A 24,401-nucleotide genomic window follows, 5' to 3' on the forward strand; every position below is an offset into this window, starting at 1 on the left:
ACCACGTGTCCGGGTTCCCTCCGGCAGTTCCCGATTTCTCGGCGGGGTTCCGCTTTGAAGCTCCTCCTTGGGGGGGGCGCGGGTTCGACGCCCCTCCCCTCACGGCGCGCCTGCGCGTCTCGGGCTGTACGGGACTACATTTCCCAGCCGGCCGAGCGGCCGGCCGCGGCTGCGGTCAGGTGACCGGGTCGCCTGACCCGCGGTGAGTCAGGGCGGGGCGGGCGGGGCCGCGCCGGCCGCTGCACCTCGGTCTCGGCCCCCGATCCCCCTCGCGGGCCCCTCAACGTGAGCCACGACATTATTGGCGCCTCTCCGGGGGTCGGGCCCTTCTCTGCTCGGATCGGCTCCTAGGAATGTCCTGACTGCCCGCGGGGAGGACCTCAGTCTGACCCGCGATTCCGATCCAAGACCTGGAAGTTGACAGCTTGGCAGCCTTGCCCGCGGATCGGCCTCCTCTTCTCCCCGTCTCGCTTCCTTCCCCAGGATTGTCAGTGGGTTCGCCCCGAGGAGAGCTGACCGCCCTGGGCCGCTGCGGGCCCCCGGCCGAGTTGAGCCACAATGTCCCCGGAATCTAAAAAGCTCTTCAACATTATAATTTTAGGAGTTGCCTTTATGTTTATGTTCACCGCCTTTCAAACTTGCGGAAACGTGGCGGTGAGTCGGGATCTGTTCTCCCTCCTGGGACGTGCCTCTCCTAACGCGTTCCGAAAATGATCATGAACAGGAATTGTGCCGAACAGCGCGCTTAGGTCGCGCCTTCTATTTCCCCACCTGCCCTTGCTCGTTTTTTATGCCTCAGGTCAATTTCGTGTGTCAGACGGGTCTTGCTAATATTGTACCGGGATGGGGAGTTAAACCGTGCGGCTTATTCCTCTGGTTGACCTGGGGGTTGTACGTTGACGTGTTATTATTTCTGGTCTGCATTAAGGGCTCCATTAGCCCTGGGAGAATTGAGGAGAAAAGCACCCCCAGGCGTGGCTACAGCTGATCTTTTCCCCTTCCCTGTCGTGCGTCTTCTTGTCTCCTAGTTTCAACATGAAGTACTGAGTATCTTTTGAGTTTTTGCCGGGGGCTTCATTTTCAGTTCTTGGAGACAAACTTCGGTGGGGATGGGGAGGGAGACTGCAAAATGTTTTCATTGATTAGCTTTATCTTTCACGCAGCAAACTGTCATCAGGAGCTTAAATAGCACAGACTTTCACGGCAGTGGCTATACCAGGTATGGTACCCTGTGACTTTCCTTCCTATATTAGAGTAGTTAACCAAAATCTTACCAGAATCTCCGGCCATGATACTGTGATTGAATTCGTAGTGGTTGCCTTTTCTCTGTGTCTGGTCTGTTTGGCAGAACATAATAAACATGGAGAGTTTCGGTGTCATGTAGAATTAAATACTGGGTTTGAAATCCTGGTTTCATGGTTTAACACTGCGTTACGTTAGGTAGGTTACTTCTGCGAGCCGTTTCCTCGCTCAGAAAATGGGTGTGAAGCTCTTGGCACAGCGCCTGGCATTTAATAAACACTCAAGTGTTGTCATAAGTACATCTTCTCAATCCTAAACAGAGGATGTTTTATATGATTCTTGAATCAGCCTTCCTGTCTTTGTAATTTTGTGGTGAACATGCTGTCATCGGGAGCTTTTAGATTTTTGTTAAGGTGTTTAGTCCCACTTTTACAGACAGAAAATAAAGTGAAAAGACTTTCATGAGTCACTAGTACATTGTGATTGAAGCTGGGAGTGTAATGCACACATGGATATAAACACTTGAATATAAGCACATACAGGTTCTTAATTTCTTTGCAATTAACCATTAGATGCTGACCAATACCCCCCCCCCAACTCATCTTATTTGGTTATTCCCTATGCTAAACCTGATCTTACATATGACGTTTGAGAATAAAGGGGTGCTAATGTCCATTTTTTAAGCGATTAACAATACTACAGTTTTTATTTTGTCTTCCAATTCCAGCACACCTTTACTGTTTGAGAGGATCATAAAAGTCAGAGAATAATTTACTTTGGGTTTGTGGATAGTGTCTGGGGAATGAATTGAGGACCCTCAAAATGGTTTTATCACACTGCTACAAGACATGTGTTCTAGGGCTGGGTCTATAGTAGCTGAATAATGTTCAAGTGAGATGATTAGATGGAGTTAAATCAGTTCTGGTTTAAGCGAGTGATAACTCTGTGCCTGTTGTTTATAACCAGGAAATTTCACGCAGTTGCCAGGAGTTGTAAACTAAGTTTGTAGAGCAGACCGGTTGACTTGTAGAGCAGACTGGTTGACTGGGGCCTCGGGGGCGAGACCACCAGGGATGGGGTTCTGGCTTCACTCTTCCCCCAGCTGTCCCGCTGGACTTGTGGCAAGTAACTTAACCCCTCCGTGTTTCAGTTTTCTTTTCTGTCGAGTGAGGATAATAATAATACTTTATAGAGCTGTCAGATTTAATAAAGAAAACATCCGTAAAATACTTGGTTTGATGTCTGTTACGTGTTACATGTTAGCTGGTTTTATACGTTACCATTCCATTAAAAGCATATTGTCCAAGGCAGGCTGAGTCCAAGGGAAATTTGATGAGACTTCAAGATTCTGTGTACGGGAAAACCTCACTGTAGGATTCTGCTTAATGACAGACTTATCGTTAAGTTCAACTAGAGAAATGAAGGTTTATGGCAGAAAAATCTATTGACTCTAAGCAGATTTGGAAAAACACACTTTGGAGACAGTGATTCAAGGGTTTTGTTTTTCCCTTTTATGTGTTGTGTGTACAGCATGGCAATTATTTATGGCGTGTTCTCCGCTTCAAATTTGATTACACCATCAGTGGTTGCCATTATAGGACCTCAGCTCTCTATGTTTGCAAGTGGTTTATTTTACAGGTGAGTAGTGTGATTTTCTTTCATTTAATCCAAACTCCCTCAGCACCTTCCAAGCACGTAGTAAACTTCTCACAAGAAATTGCTGACTTGGGGGCGCGTGGCTGGTTCAGTCAGAAAGGCATGTGACACTCGATTTCCGAGTTGTAGGTTCACGCCGCACTTTGGGTGCAGAGATTACTTTAAAAAAAAAACAAAAACCTGACTACTTGGATTGAATAGTTGACAGGCAGTATTTTAGGGATTTGGTTCTCTTCTTGATGCCCAGAGATGCCATGTTGTTTTAATGTGATGGCATGTGTGCCCACTTGCTTTCATTTTACTCTTCATAAAAATAGTATCCCCACATCTCTTTCTGTGGGATTTGGAAAGAACTTCCTGTGAAATACTCTTATTTTATATCACGTTGATTAACAGGAATTCAACCTGAGATAACTAAGCTTTTCTTCTGGGTTGTAGAACTACAGTCCCAGCACAAGCTGAGCTATTGGCAAAGACCAATTGCAAACCCTTATTCAGTGTCTGACCCAATTCGAAATAATACATTAAGAAATGAGTAGGTCGCATCTGTCCCTTTTTTTTTTTTCCAATACTGGAGAAGTCCTTTACAGGTTGACTTTTGTGGGTTGTTTTTTTTTTTTTTTAAGATTATTTATTTATTTATTTGCCAGAGAGAGAGATCATAAGCAGGCATAGAAGCAGGCAGAGAGAGAAGGGGAAGCAGGCTCCCGGCCAGGCAGAGAGCCCGATGCGGGGCTCGATCCCAGGACCCTGAGATCATGACCTGAGCCTAAGGCAGAGACCTTAACCCACTGAGCCACCCAGGCGCCCCTAGGTTGACTTTTAAAACAAAAGAATCATCAGAACCGATTCCTAGAAGGCATAATTGGCATTCTCTATGCGGTATTGTTTGACCGTAATGCGTTGACCTGTTACATTTTAGCATGTACATTGCCGTTTTTATCCAGCCTCTCCCGTGGTCCTTCTACACAGCTTCTGTTTTCATTGGAATTGCAGCTGCCGGTAAGTATCTTGATGTTTATTTTCTCTGTCTTCTGGGATTTACTTAAGCATATCGTGTGTTTTGTGGGGGAAGAAGCCAGGTGATCTCATTCCCTTGACAAACTTTTGGTTTGAATTTCAGTGCTTTGGACAGCACAAGGAAATTGCCTGACAATAAATTCAGATGAGCATACCATTGGGAGAAACAGTGGAATTTTCTGGGCACTCTTACAATCTAGGTAATAATCCTCCTGGAGCTCAGTCTTTCCTTTAATTCTGTTGTCACACCATCTTTTTAGATCTTTGTTGTGTTGAAGATTGCATCCTTCCATGTTCCAGGACCTGACTTCCAGCTGCATATGATACGGAGTTAATGTTTTAGAGAATTGCATGAAAGGCATGCACCTGCCTCATACGCAGTCACGATTAGTAGAGAGAAAATCATGTTAACCGTAATGTATTTAGCATCTGCTGTATTTCAGGCAGGGACCGTTTGCTTCCTTAGTAAATCTCAGTAATCCTCACCGCCTAGGGAGACCAGAAGGTATTATCTGTGTGCTACAGATGAGAAAACGGGCTTAAAAGTGAAGTAACTGATCTGATTTAAACCATCCTTATGTGATTCCAAAGACCACATCCTTCCCACTGGGCAGCTTTTGATAACTATGAACAAATATATTAAAATTCAGAAATGAGGGGCACCTGGCTGGCTCAGTTGTGGGGGGGTGCATATGACTCTTGATCTCAGGGTCATGAGTTGGAGCCACATGTTGGGCGTAGAGATTACTTAAAAATAAATGAATTTTAAAAAATTTGAAAGTGAGACTATATCAGTGCTGAATGATCTAGCAAGTTATATATTTCCTAAGTAAAAAAGCAAAAATGGTCATTCTTTCGTGGAATCTGTCCTGAGGCTTTACCCTCGTGGTTATTGCCCAAAATTGTGGTGTTGATAAGTCTTCATAAATACAGATGTTTAGTTGTAAGGGGGTGTGTATTAAGAAACCAAACTGTAAGTGAATGATTCCTTTTCTGGGAAAGTATGCTAAAGTGTCTGATTAGATGCAGGTAACTGAATCGTGGATTCCTCCACCCCAGCCCCCACCATAGAGTCTTTAAAATAGAGAATTGGAGAAGTAGCATAAGCTTGTTTCCAAGTAGTCATTTCCGGAGTCCCAATAAATCACATGTTTCCAAGAGAGTCGAGCCTTTGAAGGGCAGCTCTGATTCAGGTCAGGTAGAAGGAGACCGAATTCCATCTGGGTCAGTTAGTTTTTTAGAAGGAGTCAGGGCGGAGTTGATACTTTCAAATGATCCAGGGCAGGTAGATACTTTAAAAATTATATATGCTTTAAAAAAAATCTCTTTTTCTCTCTCTTTTTAACAAATAATGGAAAAACCGCTGTAAAAACTATAAATATGGAAATAAATTCTCAACACCCTGTCCTCCCTTTTCTTCCCCCAGCTTGTTCTTTGGAAACCTCTACATATATTTTGCTTGGCAAGGGAAAACTCAGATATCAGGTTTGTGCTTTTTGCTTTGCTTTATGCACACATGTTTGAAAAAGAAGAAGAATTTCACAAAAAGATCCATTATTGCTCTGTTCACATTGTTCTAAGGAACCTTGCTGCCTTAAGTCCTCTCAGATTTTAGTCTTTAGTAACTTTTTTCCTCATATTATTTTTTTCCATTTTATAATTTTAAAATTTTTTTAAATAAACATAGAATGTATTTTTAGCCCCAGGGGTACAGGTCTGTGAATCTCCAGGTTTACACACTTCACAGTTTGCTGATATCATTAAGCTAGGATTTTAGTTTTTGACTCTGCTTTGAGCAGCAGCTCAAGGTATAGGGGAAGCTCAAGCTTACCAGTCGCTTGTTAGACTTTTGAACCCTTGTTTTGTCTGTGCACTTCTTTGGTTAAAAGAATATGATTAATTTCTTGTGCCATTTTTCTTTTGGCTTATGAGTACTTTAACTGAAGGACAAAGGTGAAGATACTCTGTTGAGTTTCTTGTTTGAGATTTTCACTAATGCAGTAAAGTAAACATGTAACAAGGAAACGTTTGGATGGTTTTAAACACCACACTAACTCAAACTGTTTGCATGGCCAGTGCTATCTGCTTTCTTCTTTCTTTTTTCTCCAGAGAGTGACCGAAGAACAGTGTTTATTGCCCTGACAGTGATTAGCCTTGTGGGGACAGTTCTTTTCTTTCTCATTCGGCAGCCGGATGCTGAAAATGTCCTGGGAGAAGATGAGTCCTCTGATGACCAGGACCTGGAAGTCAACGAGTAAGAAGTTGGCAATGTTCCTTTTTATTTGAAAATATATTTTGAGTGGATGTAGTTTAGAGATTCCCAACCTTTTCTTTCTTTTTAAAAATATTTTATTTATTTATTTGACACAGAGAGAGATCACCAGCAGGCAGAGAGGCAGGCTGTGCTCCCTTGTTAATCCCAAAAAGGCCTAAAATTCTCCGGTAAGAGGATCACTAAGCATTCAAAATTTCACTAAGTTTGTTTGTTAAAAGCAAAAGAGAGGGGCACCCGGGTGGCTTAGTCACTTAAGTGTCTCCCTTTAGCTCAGGTCATGATCCCAGGGTCCTGGGATCGAGCCCCACATCAGGCTCCTGCTCAGTGGGGAGCCTGCTTCTCCCTCTGCCTCTGCTGTTCCCCCTGCTTGTGCTCTCTCTCTCTCTGTCCTCATACATAAATAAACAAAATATTTAGAAAAATAAAAATAAAGCAAAGGAGAAGAGTCACCTTTGAATATGTATGTATTTACAGGTATATATTTCTGGTCCATATACATAATGTGAACTATGTGTGTGTATTTTTAATCATAAGCTAACAGATATTGGAGAAGGATTCTGTGAAGGTGAATACCACAGATTCAGCAGAAACCAAAACCCCGGTTCGTTTAGCCAGCGTCCGGTGTTGGTGCCGTGCAGACAGATACAGGCCATCCCTGTTCTCAGGGAATTCGTGGACAGAGGATTGTGTAACTGCTGGGATGCAGTACTGAGGAAGGAGTGTTGCTTAGTCCTTTTAGCATTTTGTCTCCCAAACTTAAAGCTTCCTTGTCTTTATTCTATAAGGAGCACAGACCCTGCGCCAGCCCCCCTATAAAGCTGAGGGGTACAGCAGCGAACAAGACAGATAAGTCCCTGCTTTAGTGCAGCTTAATTTTAGAGGGGGTGTAGGCAGTCCCGGTGTAAAACCACAAAGTGTGTGCGAAGAAGGCAGTGCAAGGGGGAGGTGGTGGAGGGCTGGGGGCTCCCTGAGGCCTGACCCGTGAGGAGGGAGGATCCGCTGATGGCCACGGCCAAGGCCAGGTGGTGGGAAGGGGTGCGGTGGGTGCCAGGGCCGCAGGGAGGCGGAGGGAGTGGAAGCGGGAGTGTCTGCAGTGGGCAGGGAGTCCGTCCCGGGAGGCCGTGCAGGGACGCAGGTTCTGTTCTCGGTGTGACTGGAAGCCGTTGAAGAGGGGCGGTGCCTGGGTGGCTTAGCTGAGCATCCAGCTCTTGATTTCGGGCTCAGGTCATGATCTCAGGGTCCTGAGATCAAGCCCAATGTCAGGCTCTACTCTCAGCAGGGTTGGGGGCGGTGTCTGCTTGAGAGTCTCTCCCTCTGCCCCAACCTGCCTCAAAAAAAAAAAAAAAAAAGAACCATTGAAGGAAAAAGTAGGATCTGAATTTAAAGGATTCCACTAACGTCCTTACAGAAGATGATTTGAGGATGCAGAACGGTAGCTCAGTGTCCTACCTGAGCCGTCCCCTTATGCATAATTGGCACACGTGAGGCCCTGGGAGCTGGGCGACCTCCAGGAATTCCTTCATTGGCGGTTTTGCCTCCTTGGCCTCCCTCCTCCCCTCCCTGGGTCTGTATCTGAGTGTCTGTTCCAGTCTCTGTCCGGAGGGTGTTTCGTTGAACAAACAGAGAGAGGTTCGTGCATTCTTAGAGCTTTCTAGTAGGTGAGAGAGAAGAGAAGTAGGAATCTTTTTTTAAAAAACCGTTTTTATTGAGACATAATTCACATGCTATACAGTTTACCCATTCAGAGTGTATGGTTCCGAGGTGCCTGGGTGGCTCCGTTGGTTAAGTGTCAGACTCTTGATTTTGGCTACACGGTCCCGTTACATCGTTCCAGTGAGGTGGTGGCGCCCCTGTTTTATAAACAGGCAAGTGAAACTTGGAGGCAAGCAATAACGTATCTAAAACTGTACGAGGAAGAAGTGGCAAACCCCTGAAGCCCACGTTTCTAACCCCCAGCTTCTCCCGCACCCGGCTGGCAGCCCAGGGGCTGGTGGTGCATTTGAAGAGTTTTCACGCCGCCCAACTTCGTTTTGAAGGAGTCCGAGTGGAGGGATTTCGAGTTCTCCCAAGGGGTCTTGACCGTGTGGGAATAGCAGGCTGGAGGAGAGTTCTGTCCTGCCTGAAGTAGCCTTTCTGAGAGGGACACGCATGGGTGTGTGCTCTCAGCCTAGTTTGAGGGAACTGTGTTCAGCTGTGAATAAAGGGTCACCCAGGTGGCCCTTGTTCTCCGAGGCAAGGATGGGGTCCCGGAGGGACACCCCGGAGCGAGGAGCGTCTTGGGCAACGGCAGCGTTTGCCAGACCACGTAGAGGACGGAGCTTTGACGAACATCCATGAAAGTATGATAGCATTTTGGTTCTCTCTTCAGTTTTTCAGGGGAAAACACTTTGATATTTTGTTTTATTTTTCCAGGTCTGCCCAGAGCACTATGGGAAAAGCAGTGGATGCATTCAGTAAGTATTTTCTGTGTCTGAAATGTAAGAGCTGTTTGGGAACAGCCACAACATCTGCCTTTCCCCCTTTTCCTGGTGGCTTTGGATCGACGGTCCTCAGTGTTTTCGTTTCTCCAGGTCTGCGGCCCCGCAGTCCGCTCGTCTTCCCGGCGTCTCTGTAACTGGGGGTACGCGGGACGGACGGCCGCCCCACTGCCCGGCAAGGGACACGCGGGGAGGTGCGGGTTGCTCACGGACTGCGCTTTACAAGGCAGTGAGGACACACAGACCGTCTCCTCAGAACCGAGTCTGGGAGAACAGTTGCGCTCGACTGCAGGGGGCTCTTCCCTCAGTGTTCTTTTTGTGTTATTCTAAAGGTGTGTATCCCTAGAACACGCACCTGCCATTCTCTGCATTTTATAGAAGAGAGAATCGAGGCTTAGAGAAATTACCTACCCAAGGTCAAGATAGCTGGGACATTGCTGAGCTGGGATTCCAGCCCAAACTGTGTCACCGGCAAAGCCAGTGAGTCCCATAACGGCCATCTTGCGGTTCCTTCAGAAACCGGCAAACATGGCTTCCGGTTCTCGTAGGGCCTGATGGGGGCCAGTTCTCTGCTTCTGCCCTAGCTCTCTCGGCCTCTTTGTCTCCCAAGGAGAGAGAATCTGACCGCTGTCTTGTGGGGGACAGCCTTTTAGGGCCCATGTTGTTTCAGTTAAGCCCTTTGGCCTTATTCACTCTGTGCTTGTGGGGAGTCTACAGGATGCCTTGGGCTTGGATGCAAATTCTTCATCTAATCAGCCATGGCCTGAGTCAGACGATACAAAGCACCCAACTTCTAGCCAAGAATTCCTGTGGTCCTTTTTTAGAAAAGGCTATGGGTGTGGTTGTCTGAGTTTCGAATATATAACATCTTATCATTCAGGCTGTTTAATCGGGCTTCTGTTACATGTATTTCTTATGTTTCAGGACCAGGTTTTTTTTTTTTTTTTTTTTTAAAGATTTTATTTATTTATTTGACAGAGCGATCACAAGTAGGCAGAGAGGTAGGCAGAGAGAGAGGAGGAAGCAGGCTCCCTGCTGAGCAGAGAGCCAGATGCGGGGCTCCATCTCAGGACCCTGAAATCATGACCTGAGCGGAAGGCAGAGGTTTAACCCACTGAGCCACCCAGGCGCCCCCAGGACCAGTTTTTTGTTTTTGTTTTTTTTTAAGATTTTATTTGTTTTTGAGAGAGAAAGAGAAAGAGCACAAGCCGGTGGAGGGACAGAGGGAGAAGCAGACTCCCTGCTGAGCAGGGAGCCCCACGTGGGGCTCGATCCCAGGACCCTGGGATCAAGAACCGGGCTGAAGGCAGATGGTTAACCAACTGAGCCATCCAGGCGCCCCCTTAGGAACACGTTCTTAATGATATGCTGTAATTAAAAAGGATGCAGCCTGACGGTCCCCCAGCAGGACGGGAGGTCACCACAGTCGAAGGTCTTTCAGCTTTACGGGCCTAGAAACTTGTTTGTCACAGGCCCTTTATTGATCAGAGGGACCAGATGGGAAAGGACTCAAACTAAACAAACCCACGGAAGTCTCAATCTAACCATTATTTTTTTAAGATTTAAAAAAATTTTTTTTAAAGATTTTATTTATTTGAAAGAGAGAGAACAAGCAGGGGGAGAAGCAGACTCCCCACTGAGCAGAGACCCTAATGCAGGACTCATTCCCAGGACCCTGGGATCATGACCTGAGCCAAAGGCAGTTGCTTAACCAACCTGAGCCACCCAGATGCCCCTCGATTTAACTATATATGATGGCATTTAATATTTTTTAGTGAGTCCTTTCGTAGATACTCACTTCTTATTGTTCCCTTCTTGGCCTAGAAAGCCACATTGGCTTACCGGTGAGCCATGGAGTCAAGGAAAAGGGAGATTGATGACCCCCAGGCTTATGGAATGGTCCATCCAGCCTTGGTGAGGCTTATACGGCCTCTCTGCACCATTGCGGAACCTGCTCTGCCTGGCTGCTGTTGATAGTAACCAGATTCACGATGTCCTTCCCCAGTGTACAGACCTTGCCTCAACTTCTCTGTCATTAAAATGGGGCACTAACACAATGGGGGTCAACTAGTTCCACGCGGAACTAGTTGGTTGCTCAGGAGGGTGTGGGAGTGATGGGATGTTGAGCTGTCTCGTCTGAGTGGGGAGAAAGAAGGAGCAGCCAAAAAGATAAGGGGCGTGTAAGGTGTTACAGGGCAGGCAGATTTAGGAGCTGGTTGCTGGGCCCTGGGGAGCAACGAAAGGTAATGATGTAGCAAGGAAGTCAAAGAGAAGACAGGAAGGAAGAAGACTGTCTAAGCTTTAAGTAATCCGTCTGTCTTGGTGGGGGGCATCGTGGGGGGCTGTGTTTCATTTATTCTCAGTCATCACATTCCTTCTGTCGACGCTGTGATGCGTGTTGTACGGGAAAGGCTCCTGGTTATCTGAAAAACACCTCATTCCTCAACTGAGTGTGTATGCTTCATGGGATTCTAGAAAGTTCTTTAAAATTTATTTTTTGGTCCTGAAGCAGTCCTAAAGTCGATCTGGAAGAATAAATCAGAATAGCCCAGGAACTTTTTGAAAAGGAGGAGGACTTTCCCTAATGAATATTAAAGTCGACTGTGAGTTCATTTGAACACTTTGGGATAGAAAGAGCCGTGGAACTGGATTCTAGAATCAGCCCCACGTCCACAGTACAATAAATACAATAGAAGACTCTTAAATAAGCAAAGTTAAGGAGTGGGCTGTGTAGGAAGATAGACTCAAATGTCGTATCTCCTAGCATTCCGGGTGGGTTCAACGTAGAAATGAAACTAGAAAAGTAACTGAAGAAACTTTTAAGGCAGGTCACTCAGACGATAAGGGAAAAGAAGGCCCTTTCGTTGCTTAAACTGTGAAACTTTGTCAAAGCAACTTAATAGAGCTAAAATGGCAGGGAAGGTATTTAAGTCTAAGAAATACAGGTTTGAAAGTTTTCCATCAAATTTCAAAAGATAAAAAATTAATGGTCCGTGTTATGGGGAGTAGGTGTTTCTATGCATAAGACCACCTTGCTGATGGGAATATATATTTGTGTTGTTTTCTGAAGAGCCATTAGTCAGCCAGTTATCAGAAGCCTTAAAATGGGGACGCCTGGGTGGCTCAGTTGGTTAAGCAGCTGCCTTCGGCTCAGGTCATGATCCCAGCGTCCTGGGATCGAGTCCCACATCGGGCTCCTTGCTCCGCAGGGAGCCTGCTTCTCCCTCTGACTCTGCCTTTCACTCTGTCTGCCTGTGCTCGCTCTCGCTTGCTCTCTCTGACAAATAAATAAAATCTTAAAAAAAAAAAAAAAAAAGAAGCCTTGAAATGTTTGTGCCTTTACCCCGGCAATTCCACTAATAGGATTATCCTCAGGAAATAATTTAAGAATTTTTATCAAGATTTAATGGTTAAGATGTGTCTATTAGGGAGAAACTGAAAGTAATTGAAATATTTCTCTATAAGGCCTCAGTACATCTGTATGGTAGATTATCTTGGCCATTAAAATGAGCTCGATGATGTTAGAACATATTTGCTCTCTTATGTGAAAACAAATTTTGAAATTGTATACGTAATGAAATTTGTTTCTGTCGAACATTGTTTTAAGTCTGCAAGGGGATCCATTAAGCTGTAGGTGGTATTTTTTTCTCCTAATAGAACAGGTTTATTGAGTATAATTCACGTGCTGTCTGATCACCCATTTAAAGTAGACAGTTCAGTGGCCTTTAGTACACACACGGGGTTCTTCAACCGTCACCACAGTCCATTATAGGCCCTGTTCCCCAGAAGGAACTGATGTCCCCGTCAGCATTCACTGCCCATTTCCTCCCCACCTCCCCCATCCCGCACCCCAGGCTCTCGTTAATGCGCTTTCTTTCTCCGGACTTGCCTATGCTGGAGGTCATTTTGTATACATAGAGTTGGACTCTGTGTGCTTTTCTATGACCTATTTCTTGGCTTTGGTTTTACTTAGAGTCATGATTTCGAGGCTCATCCGTGTTCTAGCATGTTCTGCAGAATGGGTTGTTTGTAGGCATCATGAATAATGCTGCTGTGAACATGTGTGGACAGGTTTTTTTGTTTTGTTTTGTTTTAAATATTTTATTTATTTGAGAGAGAGAATGAGAAAGAACGGGCATGAGAGGGGGAAGGTCGGGAGAAGGAGACCCCCTGCGGAGCGGGGACACCCTCCCCAGCCATGCAGGACTCCATCCCAGGACTCCAGGATCATGACCTGAGCTGAGGCAGTCACTCAACCAGCTGAGCCACCCAGGCGCCCTGTGCATGGGTTTTTGTGTGGCTGTACATCTGCACATCTCCGTAGGCGCCTAGGAGCCGCAGGATTGCTGTGTGTTCTGGTCGCCGTGTTTCACCCTCCAGCAACCACCAGATGTCTTCTGGAGTGGTTGCACCATTTTACGGTCCCATCAGCCGTATCTGAAGGTTCCAGTTTCTCCAGGTTCTCTACTTCTTGAGCTCTTATCTGTCTTTCAGAGGATAGCTGTCCCTGTGGGTGTAAAGTGGTGTCTCGTGGTTTTGATTGGCATTTCGCGAATGGCTAAGGACGTGGAACCTATTTTCACATGCTCGTGGGGCATTTGTATTGCGTCTCAGGAGACCTGTCTGCTCAGGTCCTTTGCCCGTTTTTTTATGAGTTCTTTTTTTATTGCCGAGTTGTAAAAATTCTTTTCGTACCCTAGATAAAAGTCTCTCATACATGATTTGCAAATCTTTTCTCCTATTTCTTAGGTTGACTTTTCATTTTCTCATTGGTATCTCTTAAAGCTCAAAAGTTCTGAATTTTTGTCGAGGGCTCATGATTTATCCATTTTATCTTTTGCGTGTGTTTTTGGTGTTCTAAGGTTTTGACTGGCCCAGGTCACAAAGATTTGCTCCTGTGTTGTCTTCTAAGACTTTTATAGTCTCCGCTCTGACATTGAGGTCTGGGATCTCTGCTAAGTTCCTTGCTGTGTGTGTTGCGAGGTGCGAGTCCAACTTCATTCCTCTGCATGTGGCCACCTGCTTGTCCTGCTGAAAAGATTGTTGTTCTTACCCCCCTGGACTGTGTCGGGTCGAAAATTGACAGTAAATGTGAGCGTTCATTTCCGGATGCACGTGTCTGTCCTTACTCTGGTAGCACGCTCTGCTGATGACCGTCGTGCTGTGGTGTTGGGAAGGGTGAGCCCGCCAGCTTTGTTCTTTTTCAAAATCATTTTGGCCACAGTGGGCCCCCTGAATGAATTTTAGGATCGCTTTATCTATTTCTGCAAATGGATGACGTATTGTTTTTAAAGCACTTCATTTTTTAGAATCTTTTTAGATTTTTTAAAAAATTTATTTGAGAGGGAGAGTGAGCGAGAGAGAAAAGGAGAAGGGGGAGGGGCAAAGGGAGAAGGAGAAACAGACTCCCCACTGAGCAGGGTGCCCCACGTGGGGTCTGATCCCAGGATTCCAGGATCAGCACCCGAGCTGAAGGCAGACACTTAACTGTCTGAGCCTCCCAAGCGTCTCATTAGAGCTATTTTAGGGTCACAACAAAATTGAGAAGGAGGAGAGTTCCCTGTGTGCCTCACCCTCACAGAGACGCAGCCTCCCCCACTATCCAAGTCCCCCTTCAATATGGTTGAGGCTGCGTTCACACTTCATCGTCACCTAGAGTCCACAGTTCACACAGGGGTGCACCCCGGGTGGTGTATATTCTGTGGCTTTGTACAAACGTAATGACATATGGTCACAGTCATAGTATCATTGTAGATTAAATCTTTTTTAAAGATTTATTTATTTATTTGACACAGAGAGATCACAGGTAGGCAGAGAGGCAGGCAGAGAGAGAGGAGGGGAAACAGGCTCCCCACTGAGCAGAGAGCCTGATGCGGGGCTCAATCCTAGGACCCTGAGACCATGAGGCAGAGGCAGAGGCTTAACCCACTGAGCCAAAGGCAGAGGCTTAACCCACTGAGCCACCCAAGTGCCCCAACATTTTAAAATTTTTTGTTAATCTTCTGGTTATTCAAAAGCAAACGTACTTTGCTAATGTCATTACTTTTTTAATTAAAAATAATGTTTTAGGGGCACCTGGGTGGCTCAGTGGGTTAAGCCACTGCCTTCAGCTCTGGTCATGATCTCAGGATCTTGGGATCGAGCCCCGCATTGGGCTCTCTGCTCAGTGGGGGGCCTGCCTCCCCGTCTCTCTCTGCCTGCCTCTCTGCCTACTTGTGATCTCTCTCTGTCAAATTAATAAATAAAATCTTTAAGAAAAATACTGTTTTAAACCTCATATTGATCCTATATTTTTTCCTGGAAATGCGTGAAAATGGTGACAATGTCTTGCTGCATTTAGTCTCTCTATATTTCCGTGAGATTAGAGAAAAAAAAATACCCTGTTCTGCATGTGGCAAAATTCAGGACAGACCGTTTGTGTCTTGTATAACTTTTGTAGGGAGTGGTTGAGTTAGAACTAAAATCTGGAGCCACTCTTCGTTTAGATCAGTGACCTTAAGCTATGAGATGGGAGCAGGTTCAAAAAGATGGTTAAAGTATGCAATTGTTAGGGGTGCCTGGGTGGCTCAGTGGGTTAAGCCTCTTCTTTAGGCTTAGGTCATGATCTCAGGGTCCTGGGATCCGGCCCTGCGTCAGGCTCCCTGCTCTGCAGGGAATCCCCCCCAACCCGCTGTCTCTGCCTGCTTGTGATCTCTGTCTGTCAAATAAATAAATAAAATCTTTAAAAATATATATGCAGATTCTAGACCGCATTTCCCATTGCAGATCTCCACCACATTGAACAGCATGAAAACAGACGTTAAAGTAGTCCTAAGCAAATACACCGAACTAACTCTTTGTCCCCAGATCCAGAGAACTGAGAATCGCAGGAAGTGGTGTGGCAGCCTCAGTGCCATCGGCAGTCTCCCCGGGTGGCAGTTGTCCTCTGGAGTCCACTCTTCAAACCGCTCTGCACTCACTCCTTCCCCCGGGACGTTAGCTCCCTGCCGGCCATGGTCGCCCTTAGCCCAACCTTCACTCAAGTCTGTTGACACAGTCTTGTTTTGGTTGATCCTGTTTCTTTTCTCCGTTCCATTGTTGTTTTTTTAGATTCAAGCTGGGGAATGTGTGGGGCAAAACAGCACTGTAGGATGTAGCGAAGCAGGTGGAGAGAACGTTTTATTTTCAGGCCGGATTAAGTTCTTCCCTTCAGCGTCTGAATTCTTAACCTCGGTCCCACTGGATCTGTCTGCTGGCGTTACCGACAAGAGGTGTCTGGGTTGAGTAAGTGTTTTAGAATCTTGGGACAATTAAAATCACATTAAGCACTCTTGCATTGTTTTCTTTCTTACAGAAAAGTCTCTGAAGTTATGTGTCACCAAGGAGATGCTGCTCCTTAGTATTACGACTGCCTATACAGGTAACGGGGCTGACAGTGGCCTGGGTTTTCTGTGGCTGCGTCATGACTGTGAGGACTGAAAACAACCACCACGTGATTCTTTCTCACAGCTCTCCGCACTGATGGGGCTCAGCTAAATGATTCTTCTGATGGTCTTAATTGAGGTCTCTTCTGGGTGCTGGTAGAGGCAGCTGGGGCCACAGCTTCTGGATAGTTTCCTTTGCATGTCTGAAGGGGTCAAGTTCAGGGCTGGGTCTTTGTTCACGGTAGTCTCCGTGGCTGCGTGGCCCCCTCCCAAGTGGTCCCTTCCTTCCGATCCAGCAGGAAGGCCAGATTGCTTAGGGGCTCCAAAAAGAGCAAAAGGAGAACCAACCAGACTTTCCGGTGTCACTTGGACTGCGTTTCACTGGTGGAAGCATGTCATAGGGCCAGCGCAAATTCAGCGTGGGAGGGTTCTACCAAAGTGTTGACCCCGGGAGGCATTGCAACCAGTGATATATTTTTTTTTTTTATTTGACAGAAAGATCTCAAGTAGGCAGAGAGAGAGGAAGGGAAGCGGGCTCCCTGCTGAGCAGAGAGCCCGATGTGGGGCTCGATCCCAGGACCCTGAGATCATGACCTGAGCCGAAGGCAGAGGCTTTAACCCACTGAGCCACCCAGGTGCCCCACAACCAGTGATTTTAGGGCAAAATGGAGCTCTGCAGAAAATAACTGAGTGGATTCATACACTTTCTATGAAATGGAATGAGCTCTGTGGTTTCCTGGTGGCTCTGGAGCACTCTCGGATCTTCAGAATGATAAGGAAATTTCCTTTTAAAAAGTGCTATTATGTCGAGGTGCCTGGGTGGCTCAGTCGGTGAAGCATCTGCCTTCAGCTTAGGTCCTGGGATCAAGGGCGCTAGGGTTCTGTGCTCCGTAGGGAGTCTGCTTCGCCCTCTGCCCCTCCCCCATTCACACTTGTGTGCATGTGCACTCTCTCGCTCTCTGAAATAAAATCTTAAAAAAAAGTGCTGTCGTGTTAAAAAAAAAAAGTTACAATGGGCCAATGTTACTTATGCCTTTATTTACGTTTCAGGTATAAACATCTTTTTTTGAGAAATAGAATGAATGGCAGACATCTTTAAAATTCACTTAAGCTTTGGTAGCATTAAGGAATGAGGTCCTCTACTGATTGACCTTAATTTTTTTAGCCCTAATTTTTAAAACTTCCTTTTCTGGGAAAAAGAGTTGAATGAAGACATTTTGTCCTTAAGCAGAAGAGGATAGCATGCATTGGTTTTCCAAACCCACTTCCGGTTAACCTTGGAGAGCAACTAATAAGGTCACGGTGCTTTAAAAATCACGATTACAGACTTGCATGTGTACCGTCCTCTGTCCGTCCCATCTCCACACAGGATCATTTTGTTTGTTTGTGAGATTAATTTATTTGAGAGAGAGAGCGAGAGCCTGCTTATGCGTGTGTATGCACACAAGCACGAGCAAGGGGGAGGGGCGGAGGGAGAGAGAATCCACACGGAGCACCGAGCCCGTCCTGGGGCTCGATCCCACAGCCCTGAGACCATGACCTGACCTGAAATCAGGAGTCAGATGCTCAACAGACTGAGCCACCCAGTGCCCCAAAGGACAGTTTCTCTCTCTCTCTCTCTCTCTCTTTTAAAAAAGATTTTATTTATTTATTTGACAGAGGGAGACACAGTAAGAGAGGGAGCAGAAGCAGGGGGAGTGGGAGAGGGAGAAGCAGCTTCCTGAGGAGCAGGAACCCCAATGCCGGGCTGGATCCCAGGACCCTGGGGGTCATGACCTGAGCCGAAGGCAGATGCTTAATGACTGAGCCACCCAGGCACTCCCAAAGGACGGTTTCTAACAGACGGTGTAAAGGGTTTGCTTATTTGAGTTGTGTATTCTTATCTGAAACACATGGCAACTGCCATCTTGTGGCTAATTCCGTTTCATCAGCCACACAGCATTAAGACCGCTCTGCTTGCGGGGAGTAACGCATCAGGCCGAGTGAGTTTTACTGTGTACGTGTATATAGCTCAAATACCACCAGCCATGAAGAGAAACCAGGAATGGAGATTGTGAATGTGTAATTGAATCCGCTTTTTTCCTAAAGGTCTGGAATTGACTTTCTTCTCTGGTGTCTATGGAACGTGTATTGGTGCTGTAAATAAATTCGGAACGGAAGAGAAAAGCCTTATTGGACTTTCTGGCATTTTCATTGGCATTGGAGAAATCTTAGGTTGGTCTGAAAAAATGTTCCTGTGTGAAATCAGTTCATTGTTGTTATCATAGGTATTGTAAGTGTACTTCACCTCTCTGTCCTTGAATTTTAATTTCTTTGCTTATTTTTACGCAGACAGGTAGGTCTTTGGGTTTTTTTTTTTTTTTAATTATCATTGTTCTAAGATAACTATGAGATGTTTGCCATCTAATTCCCTGTCAAAACCATACATAGGAAAGCTTGTAGTCTCTCCGAGATTTTTCTCTTAAAATTCTTAGGGAAAGTGTCTTCTGAATCTTGGATGCAAGCTGGATGCCCCGCGTAAGTCCTGGGTCCGCAGGCTACCTTCTGTCTGATGTGGTTGCAAGTTTGGAGGTTCCCATGGACCCCCAGGAAAATGCTGTACGTGCTACTAAAGCTTATGAAGGATGCAGGTGAACAGGCAGGTGAAGAAGCACACAGGGTAGAGACCAGGAGGGTCCCAAGCGCAGGAACCTCTGTCCCGTATGGTACCTTCCCAGTATGTGGATGTGTTCCCCAGCCAACCAGGGTAGCTCTCCCAAACCCATCGATTAGGGGTTTGTGCAGACATTTCATTACAGAGGAAGGGTTGATGAGATCATTGGCTAATGACAGTTGAACTCAATCTCCAACCCCTCTCCCCTACCCCAGGTCTGGGGGTCGGGGCTGAAGGTTCCAATCCTCTAAGCATGCCTTGGTCCTTCTGGCAACCAGCCCCCACCCTGAAGTTAGCTGCACCACCCCACACCCCTCAGGGATCACCTCATTTGTATAAACTCTGGTGTGGTCAGAAGGGAGTAATGGAGAACAACCAGGAGACACACCTGACCCTGAGGACATTCGCTGGGTTCTAGGAGCAGCTCTGTGCCAAGAAGTGGGGAGGAGGACCAACAAGGAAAAAGACCAATCTTTTTTTCTGTAGCACAGTAGGTATTCCTCTTTTTTTTTTTTTTTAATGTTTTTTATTCAAATTCTAGTTAATGTACAATGTAATATGAGTTTCAGGTGTACGATGCAGTGATTGAACACTTCCATACCCCTCCCGGGGGCCCGGCACACCTGCGGGTATCCCTCGGTCAGCAAAGCGGGTTCCATGCCTGGAGTGGTGTGTTGGATATTGTCCTGTAGGAGGAACTTTCCAGTTTGTCAGATACTTACCATGCGTCCATTGTATGAATAAGAGACTCCCTGCCCACCTGGAGCTTATGTCTGAGGGAAGAAGACAGATGCTCAAAACCCGTAGGACCCTTGGAATGGCCGGTGGTGGTCAGCACGACCGGGAGAGCAGAATTCTGTGGTTTCTGTTCCTTCCTTTACTGCGCATACCTCGATCTGTACCGGGTGTTTATATGTATCTGAACCTGTGGAATGTAGTTAGAGTAATCGTCTTAATGTTTTTGCTCATTCTCATATCTGCGACAGTTCTGGGTTTTTAAATTTCTTTGGAGAGCTTTATTGAACTATAACTCACGTGCCATGTATGTCACCCACTTAAAGTGTACGGGTCAGTGTTTTTAGTTACACCCACAGGGCTGTGAGTCATCCCTGCAGTCTAATTTTAGAAAATGTTTCTTGCCCTTCCCCAGACAACTGCTAATGTCCTTGCTCTACGGATTTGCTTACTCTGGACTTTTCATATGAATGGAGTCACAGGGTACATGGTCTCTTAGCTCTGGCGTCTTTCATTTAGCATAATGTTTCCAAGGTTCCTCCACGTTCTAGCACATACCAGCAGCATCCTTTCTTATGACTAGATAATATTTAATTGTACGGATCTATCCCATTTTACCTAGCCGTTCGTCATTCCCTGGACATTTGGGTTGTTTCCACTTTTCGGCCAGTGTAATTAATGCTGCTGTGAACACGTATGTACAGTTGCTGTCCGGATTTATGTTTTCATTTCCCTTGGGTTCTGGAACTAGCACCGGAATTGTTGGGTCCTATGACACCTCCACGTGTGTGACTGCTTTCTCTCCTCATGGTGGGTCATGCTTTCCTGCTGCTTTGCCTGGTCGCACTGGAGATACCAGACTTTGTGAACTCTGCCTGGTGAGGCGCTGGATAGTTTTGTATTCTTAAAAATATTCTTTTTTTTTTTTAAAGATTTTATTTATTTATTTATTTGACAGAGAGAGAGAGAGAGGGAGAGAGCACAAGTAAGCAAAGCGGCATGCAGAGAGAGAGGGAGAAGCAGGCTCTCTGCTGAGCAGGGATCCTGATGCGGGGCTCAGTCCCTGGGATCATGACCTGAGCTGAAAGCAGACACTTAACCAACTGTGCCACCCAGGCGCCCCTAAATATTCTTGAGCTTTGTTCTTGGCTGTGGTTCACTTACTTGGAAACAGTAGGACTCTTTCGGGGCTTTTGAGGTTTGTTGGACAGAACCAAAGCAGTGCTCAGACGAGGGCTAATTATTCCTCACTCTTGAGGGAAGACCTTTCTGTGCACACCCAGTGCCTGTGAGATGTCCTGTCTGGCTTGAGGGACAAGGCCCCCAGCCCAGGGCAGGGTCTTAATACATCTAATATAGCTAACCCTTCTAGACAGTTCTTTTGCAGCTCTCTGCTAATTTACTCACAGTCTGTGCTGATCAGCACTTAGGAAAGACTCAGAGGAACCCTCTGTAGATCTTTGGAATTGTCTCTCTGTGCAGCTTTCCTTTCTCATAGCCTGTTCTGGAACTTTGTAGCCACCTAGGTATCCCTCCATTCAGGGAGGGCTGTGGGCTCCACCTACACTCCCCCACGTCCCCCACCCCTGCAGCCCAGCCTCAGCTTCTCTCTAGACCAGCAGCTGGGCAGTAGCGGGGCTCCCCTCCTTCCCTTCTGTCTCAGAGATCACTGCCCTTTGTCATCCGATGTCTCGTGTCTTCAAAACTACTGCATCATATTTGTTGTACATTTTTTTTCAGGCAGGGGCTGAATCCACTCCCTGTTACCACACTGACCTTGGAGTCTATTCTGATTCTTGAAATTTCTTCTGTTTCAGTGGTTATTTTTTATTTTTAACATTTGTGCTTGCTTTCCCCTTGATTAAACTAGTTGTTGGATGCTCTGTTTTCTTTATCTTTTTCAAAGAACCAAAATTTCGATTTATTAATCTGGCCTTGTGTTTTTCTGTTCTCTACTTCATTGGTTCTGTAGGTGGAAGCCTCTTTGGTCTGCTGAGCAAGAATAATCGTTTTGGTAGAAATCCGGTTGTGTTGTTGGGCATCCTGGTGCATTTTATAGCTTTTTATTTGATATTTCTCAACATGCCTGGGGATGCCCCTATTGCTCCCGTTGAAGGGACCGATAGCAGCGCTTACATCAAATCCAGGTATAGTGACTGTCATTTTTGTAGTAATTTAAGGAAGGATGGGAGGTAACGGTGGCTAGATGTTCATAATGGAGCAGTTAATCATTTTCTGAAATTCTGTTTTCTTTATAAGGTCCTCTGGCAAATGTTGATTATTTTAAATCGGAGTTCATGGAGAATCCCAAGTTATTTTTGCAATTGTTAGTTTTTTTTGTTTTTTTTTTTTCAAGATTTCATTTATTTATTTGACTGAGATCACAAGTAGGCAGAGAGGCAGGCAGAGAAAGAGGGAGAGGGAAGCAGGCTCCCTGCTGAGCAGAGAGCCCGATGTGGGACTCGATCCCAGGACCCTGAGATCATGACCTGAGCCGAAGGCAGCGGCTTAACCCACTGAGCCACCCCGGCACCCTGCAATTGTTAGTTTTAACCTTTTGGCCCACTAAATGCTTTTTTTGATCTGTGAAAGGACATACAAGTATCAGATGTGATCCTGTAGCTGCTCTCTGAGCAGTGAACAGTGGGGAAGGGGTAGGCCATCCCATTCATTCACAGCTGGTTATGCCCATTTCGAGGATCTTACTTCCCTGCACTCAACTCAAATCCATTATAGATGGATACATTAATGCCCAGACACACCATCTGGGGCGAGGTGGGGGGCCCTGCCCAAACCCAGTTCATAGACCAGACTTGGCTTGGACTGTGCAGGTGAGTGCATTTGAGCATAAATTCTTACTTTGTAGCGTCCAGTGTTGATTTCTTCTTATTTCATAGTGTTTAAGCCTTGAAAGCGAAATGCTCCTGTAGGGGAATGCTCTGACGTTGGAAAGGGCTCTAACACATACTGTTAAGAGTGCTCGTTTGAAATTCATTTTCCCGTTTGTGCAGCAAAGAAGTCGCCATCTTCTGCAGCTTCCTGCTGGGCCTTGGGGACAGCTGCTTCAATACCCAGTTGCTTAGTATCTTGGGCTTCCTCTACTCCGAAGACAGCGCGCCGGCCTTTGCTGTCTTCAAATTTGTGCAGGTGAGCTCCCCTTCCGGCGGGGCTGATGCCAGGCTCCTGGGCTCCTATTTTTTTTTAAGTGCTTTAACATTGTTTTCTCGATGGTTCTGAAACGAGAGTCAGGGGCATCCTTGAAAGTATTTCTGATTGGACTGAGGAAGCAGCGATGGGGCGTGATCCCCCCCACCCCCGCTGGTGCAGGAGATTTGCTGTTCCGGTTTTAGTGTGCAGATTAGAGGCTTCCTGCCTTAGGTACCAGAGTCCCTTTGTCCTGTAGACGAGCGCATTTCTGACGGGATGTGTACGTTATTTTATTACTCAGTTTCTCACAAAAATACTATTTTATTTATTTATTTAAAGATTTTATTTGAGGGATGTCTGGGTGGCTCAGTTAGTTAAACATCTGCCTTCAGTTTGGGTCATGATCCTGGGGTCCTGGGATCGAGTCCCACATCGGGCTCCTTGGTCAGTGGGGAGCCTGCTTCTCCCGCCCCCTCTGCCTGCCACTGCTCCTGTTTGTGCTATGTGTTTGTGTGTGTCTCTCTCTCTCTGACAAATAAATAAATAAAATCTCAAGAAAAAAAAAGATTTTATTTGAGACTGAGAGCAAGTGGGCCCACATGAGTGTGGTGGGGGGCAGCGGGAGAAGCAGGCTCCCCGCCAATCAAGGAGCCTGATGTGGGGCTCAATCGCAGGCCCCCAGGATCATGACCTGAGCCGAAGGCAGATGTTTGACTGACTGAGCCACGCAGGCGCCCTGCAAAATCCTATTTAGAATAACATTTCCGCTTGCCTGAGTTGCCGGCTCTCCGCCGGAGTGTACGGTGCGCATCTGTGACCTGGTGGCTGATAAAGTCCCATCCGGGCAGAGGGTGGCGGGGCTTGCTGGGGAGCAGTGGGGTCGCCCGAGGGCGTCTGCTGACCCGTTCTGTTTCCTCTCAGTCCATCTGCGCAGCCGTGGCATTTTTCTACAGTAACTACCTTCTCCTTCACTGGCAACTCCTGGTCATGGTGATATTTGGATTCTTTGGGACCATTTCATTTTTCTCCGTGGAGTGGGCAGCCGCTGCTATCGTGGCCCGGGGCTCTGACTACCGGAGTATTTGACCCGGGGCACCTGCGAGGTGGGGCGCTGCGGCGGACGACGCGCGGGACGTTGGCTCGGCTGAAGAAGCCACCTTCGGCGTCCGCAGAGTGCTGGACGCTGTTCTGGAAGGAAACACAGAGAATCAAGACCGCTCAGTCGGTCGGGGTTGGTGTTCAAGTTTACAGACATTAGCTATTTAAAATAAGCAGAATAAGGGAAACTTGTTCTGTCAATTATAATCGTTCAGAAATGTTGTTTTGCAAGTCCTGTGTCTCAAGTTCCTTATCATCATGCTATAGAGTGTAAATGTTTTCTTGCCCTCCTGTTCTCCTCGAAAGATGCTGCCCCCATTCAGAACACTAGGCCGTTTGTCAAGCGAAGATTCTTGCCCGGTGTGGGGTGTGTGCTGCTGTGTGATGATGGGGAGCATATACAGCCCCCGTATGTGTCTGGGAGTGATGTTTAAATAAACTGTGAGATGCTGAAGTGGAATCTTTGAAAAGATTTGCACTTTCTTCCTCCTTAAACGCTTTGTTTTGGTAAGTTTCCCTACCTTGTCATGCGTAGCAAGGAGTAACTAATTATTATAAAACAAGGTGAAAATTGTCCAGAGTTTTTAAAATGAATCTAACATGTAAATGAGCAAAAACACATTTAAAACAATATATTTTTTTTAAGATTTTATTTTTATTTCTTTGAGAGAGCGAGAGCGAGCATGGGCAGGGGC

At 46.2% G+C, this 24,401-nt stretch overlaps 1 protein-coding gene across 2 annotated transcripts; it reads left to right on the forward strand.

The window, feature by feature from the left end:
- Positions 1 to 109: 109 nt before the first annotated feature.
- On the forward strand, positions 110 to 24,166 carry MFSD11 (major facilitator superfamily domain containing 11). Of its 2 annotated transcripts, XM_032322301.1 has the most exons (14): positions 110 to 202; positions 484 to 654; positions 1,164 to 1,219; positions 2,773 to 2,880; positions 3,821 to 3,900; positions 4,022 to 4,118; positions 5,345 to 5,403; positions 6,028 to 6,172; positions 8,606 to 8,646; positions 16,004 to 16,069; positions 18,162 to 18,287; positions 21,434 to 21,608; positions 22,473 to 22,608; positions 23,530 to 24,166. In XM_032322301.1, exons 2-14 carry the CDS (start codon positions 559 to 561, stop codon positions 23,692 to 23,694), a joined length of 1,350 nt encoding a protein of 449 aa, XP_032178192.1. In that variant the 5' UTR covers positions 110 to 202; positions 484 to 558; the 3' UTR covers positions 23,695 to 24,166. The 2 variants fall into 2 exon arrangements, with proteins under 2 accessions (XP_032178192.1, XP_032178191.1); XM_032322300.1 differs by lacking the exon at positions 110 to 202 and having other exon boundaries at positions 209 to 654.
- Positions 24,167 to 24,401: the final 235 nt, after the last annotated feature.

The sequence above is a fragment of the Mustela erminea genome, chromosome 18 (genome assembly GCF_009829155.1).
Source record: "Mustela erminea isolate mMusErm1 chromosome 18, mMusErm1.Pri, whole genome shotgun sequence".
NCBI lineage: Eukaryota > Metazoa > Chordata > Mammalia > Carnivora > Mustelidae > Mustela > Mustela erminea.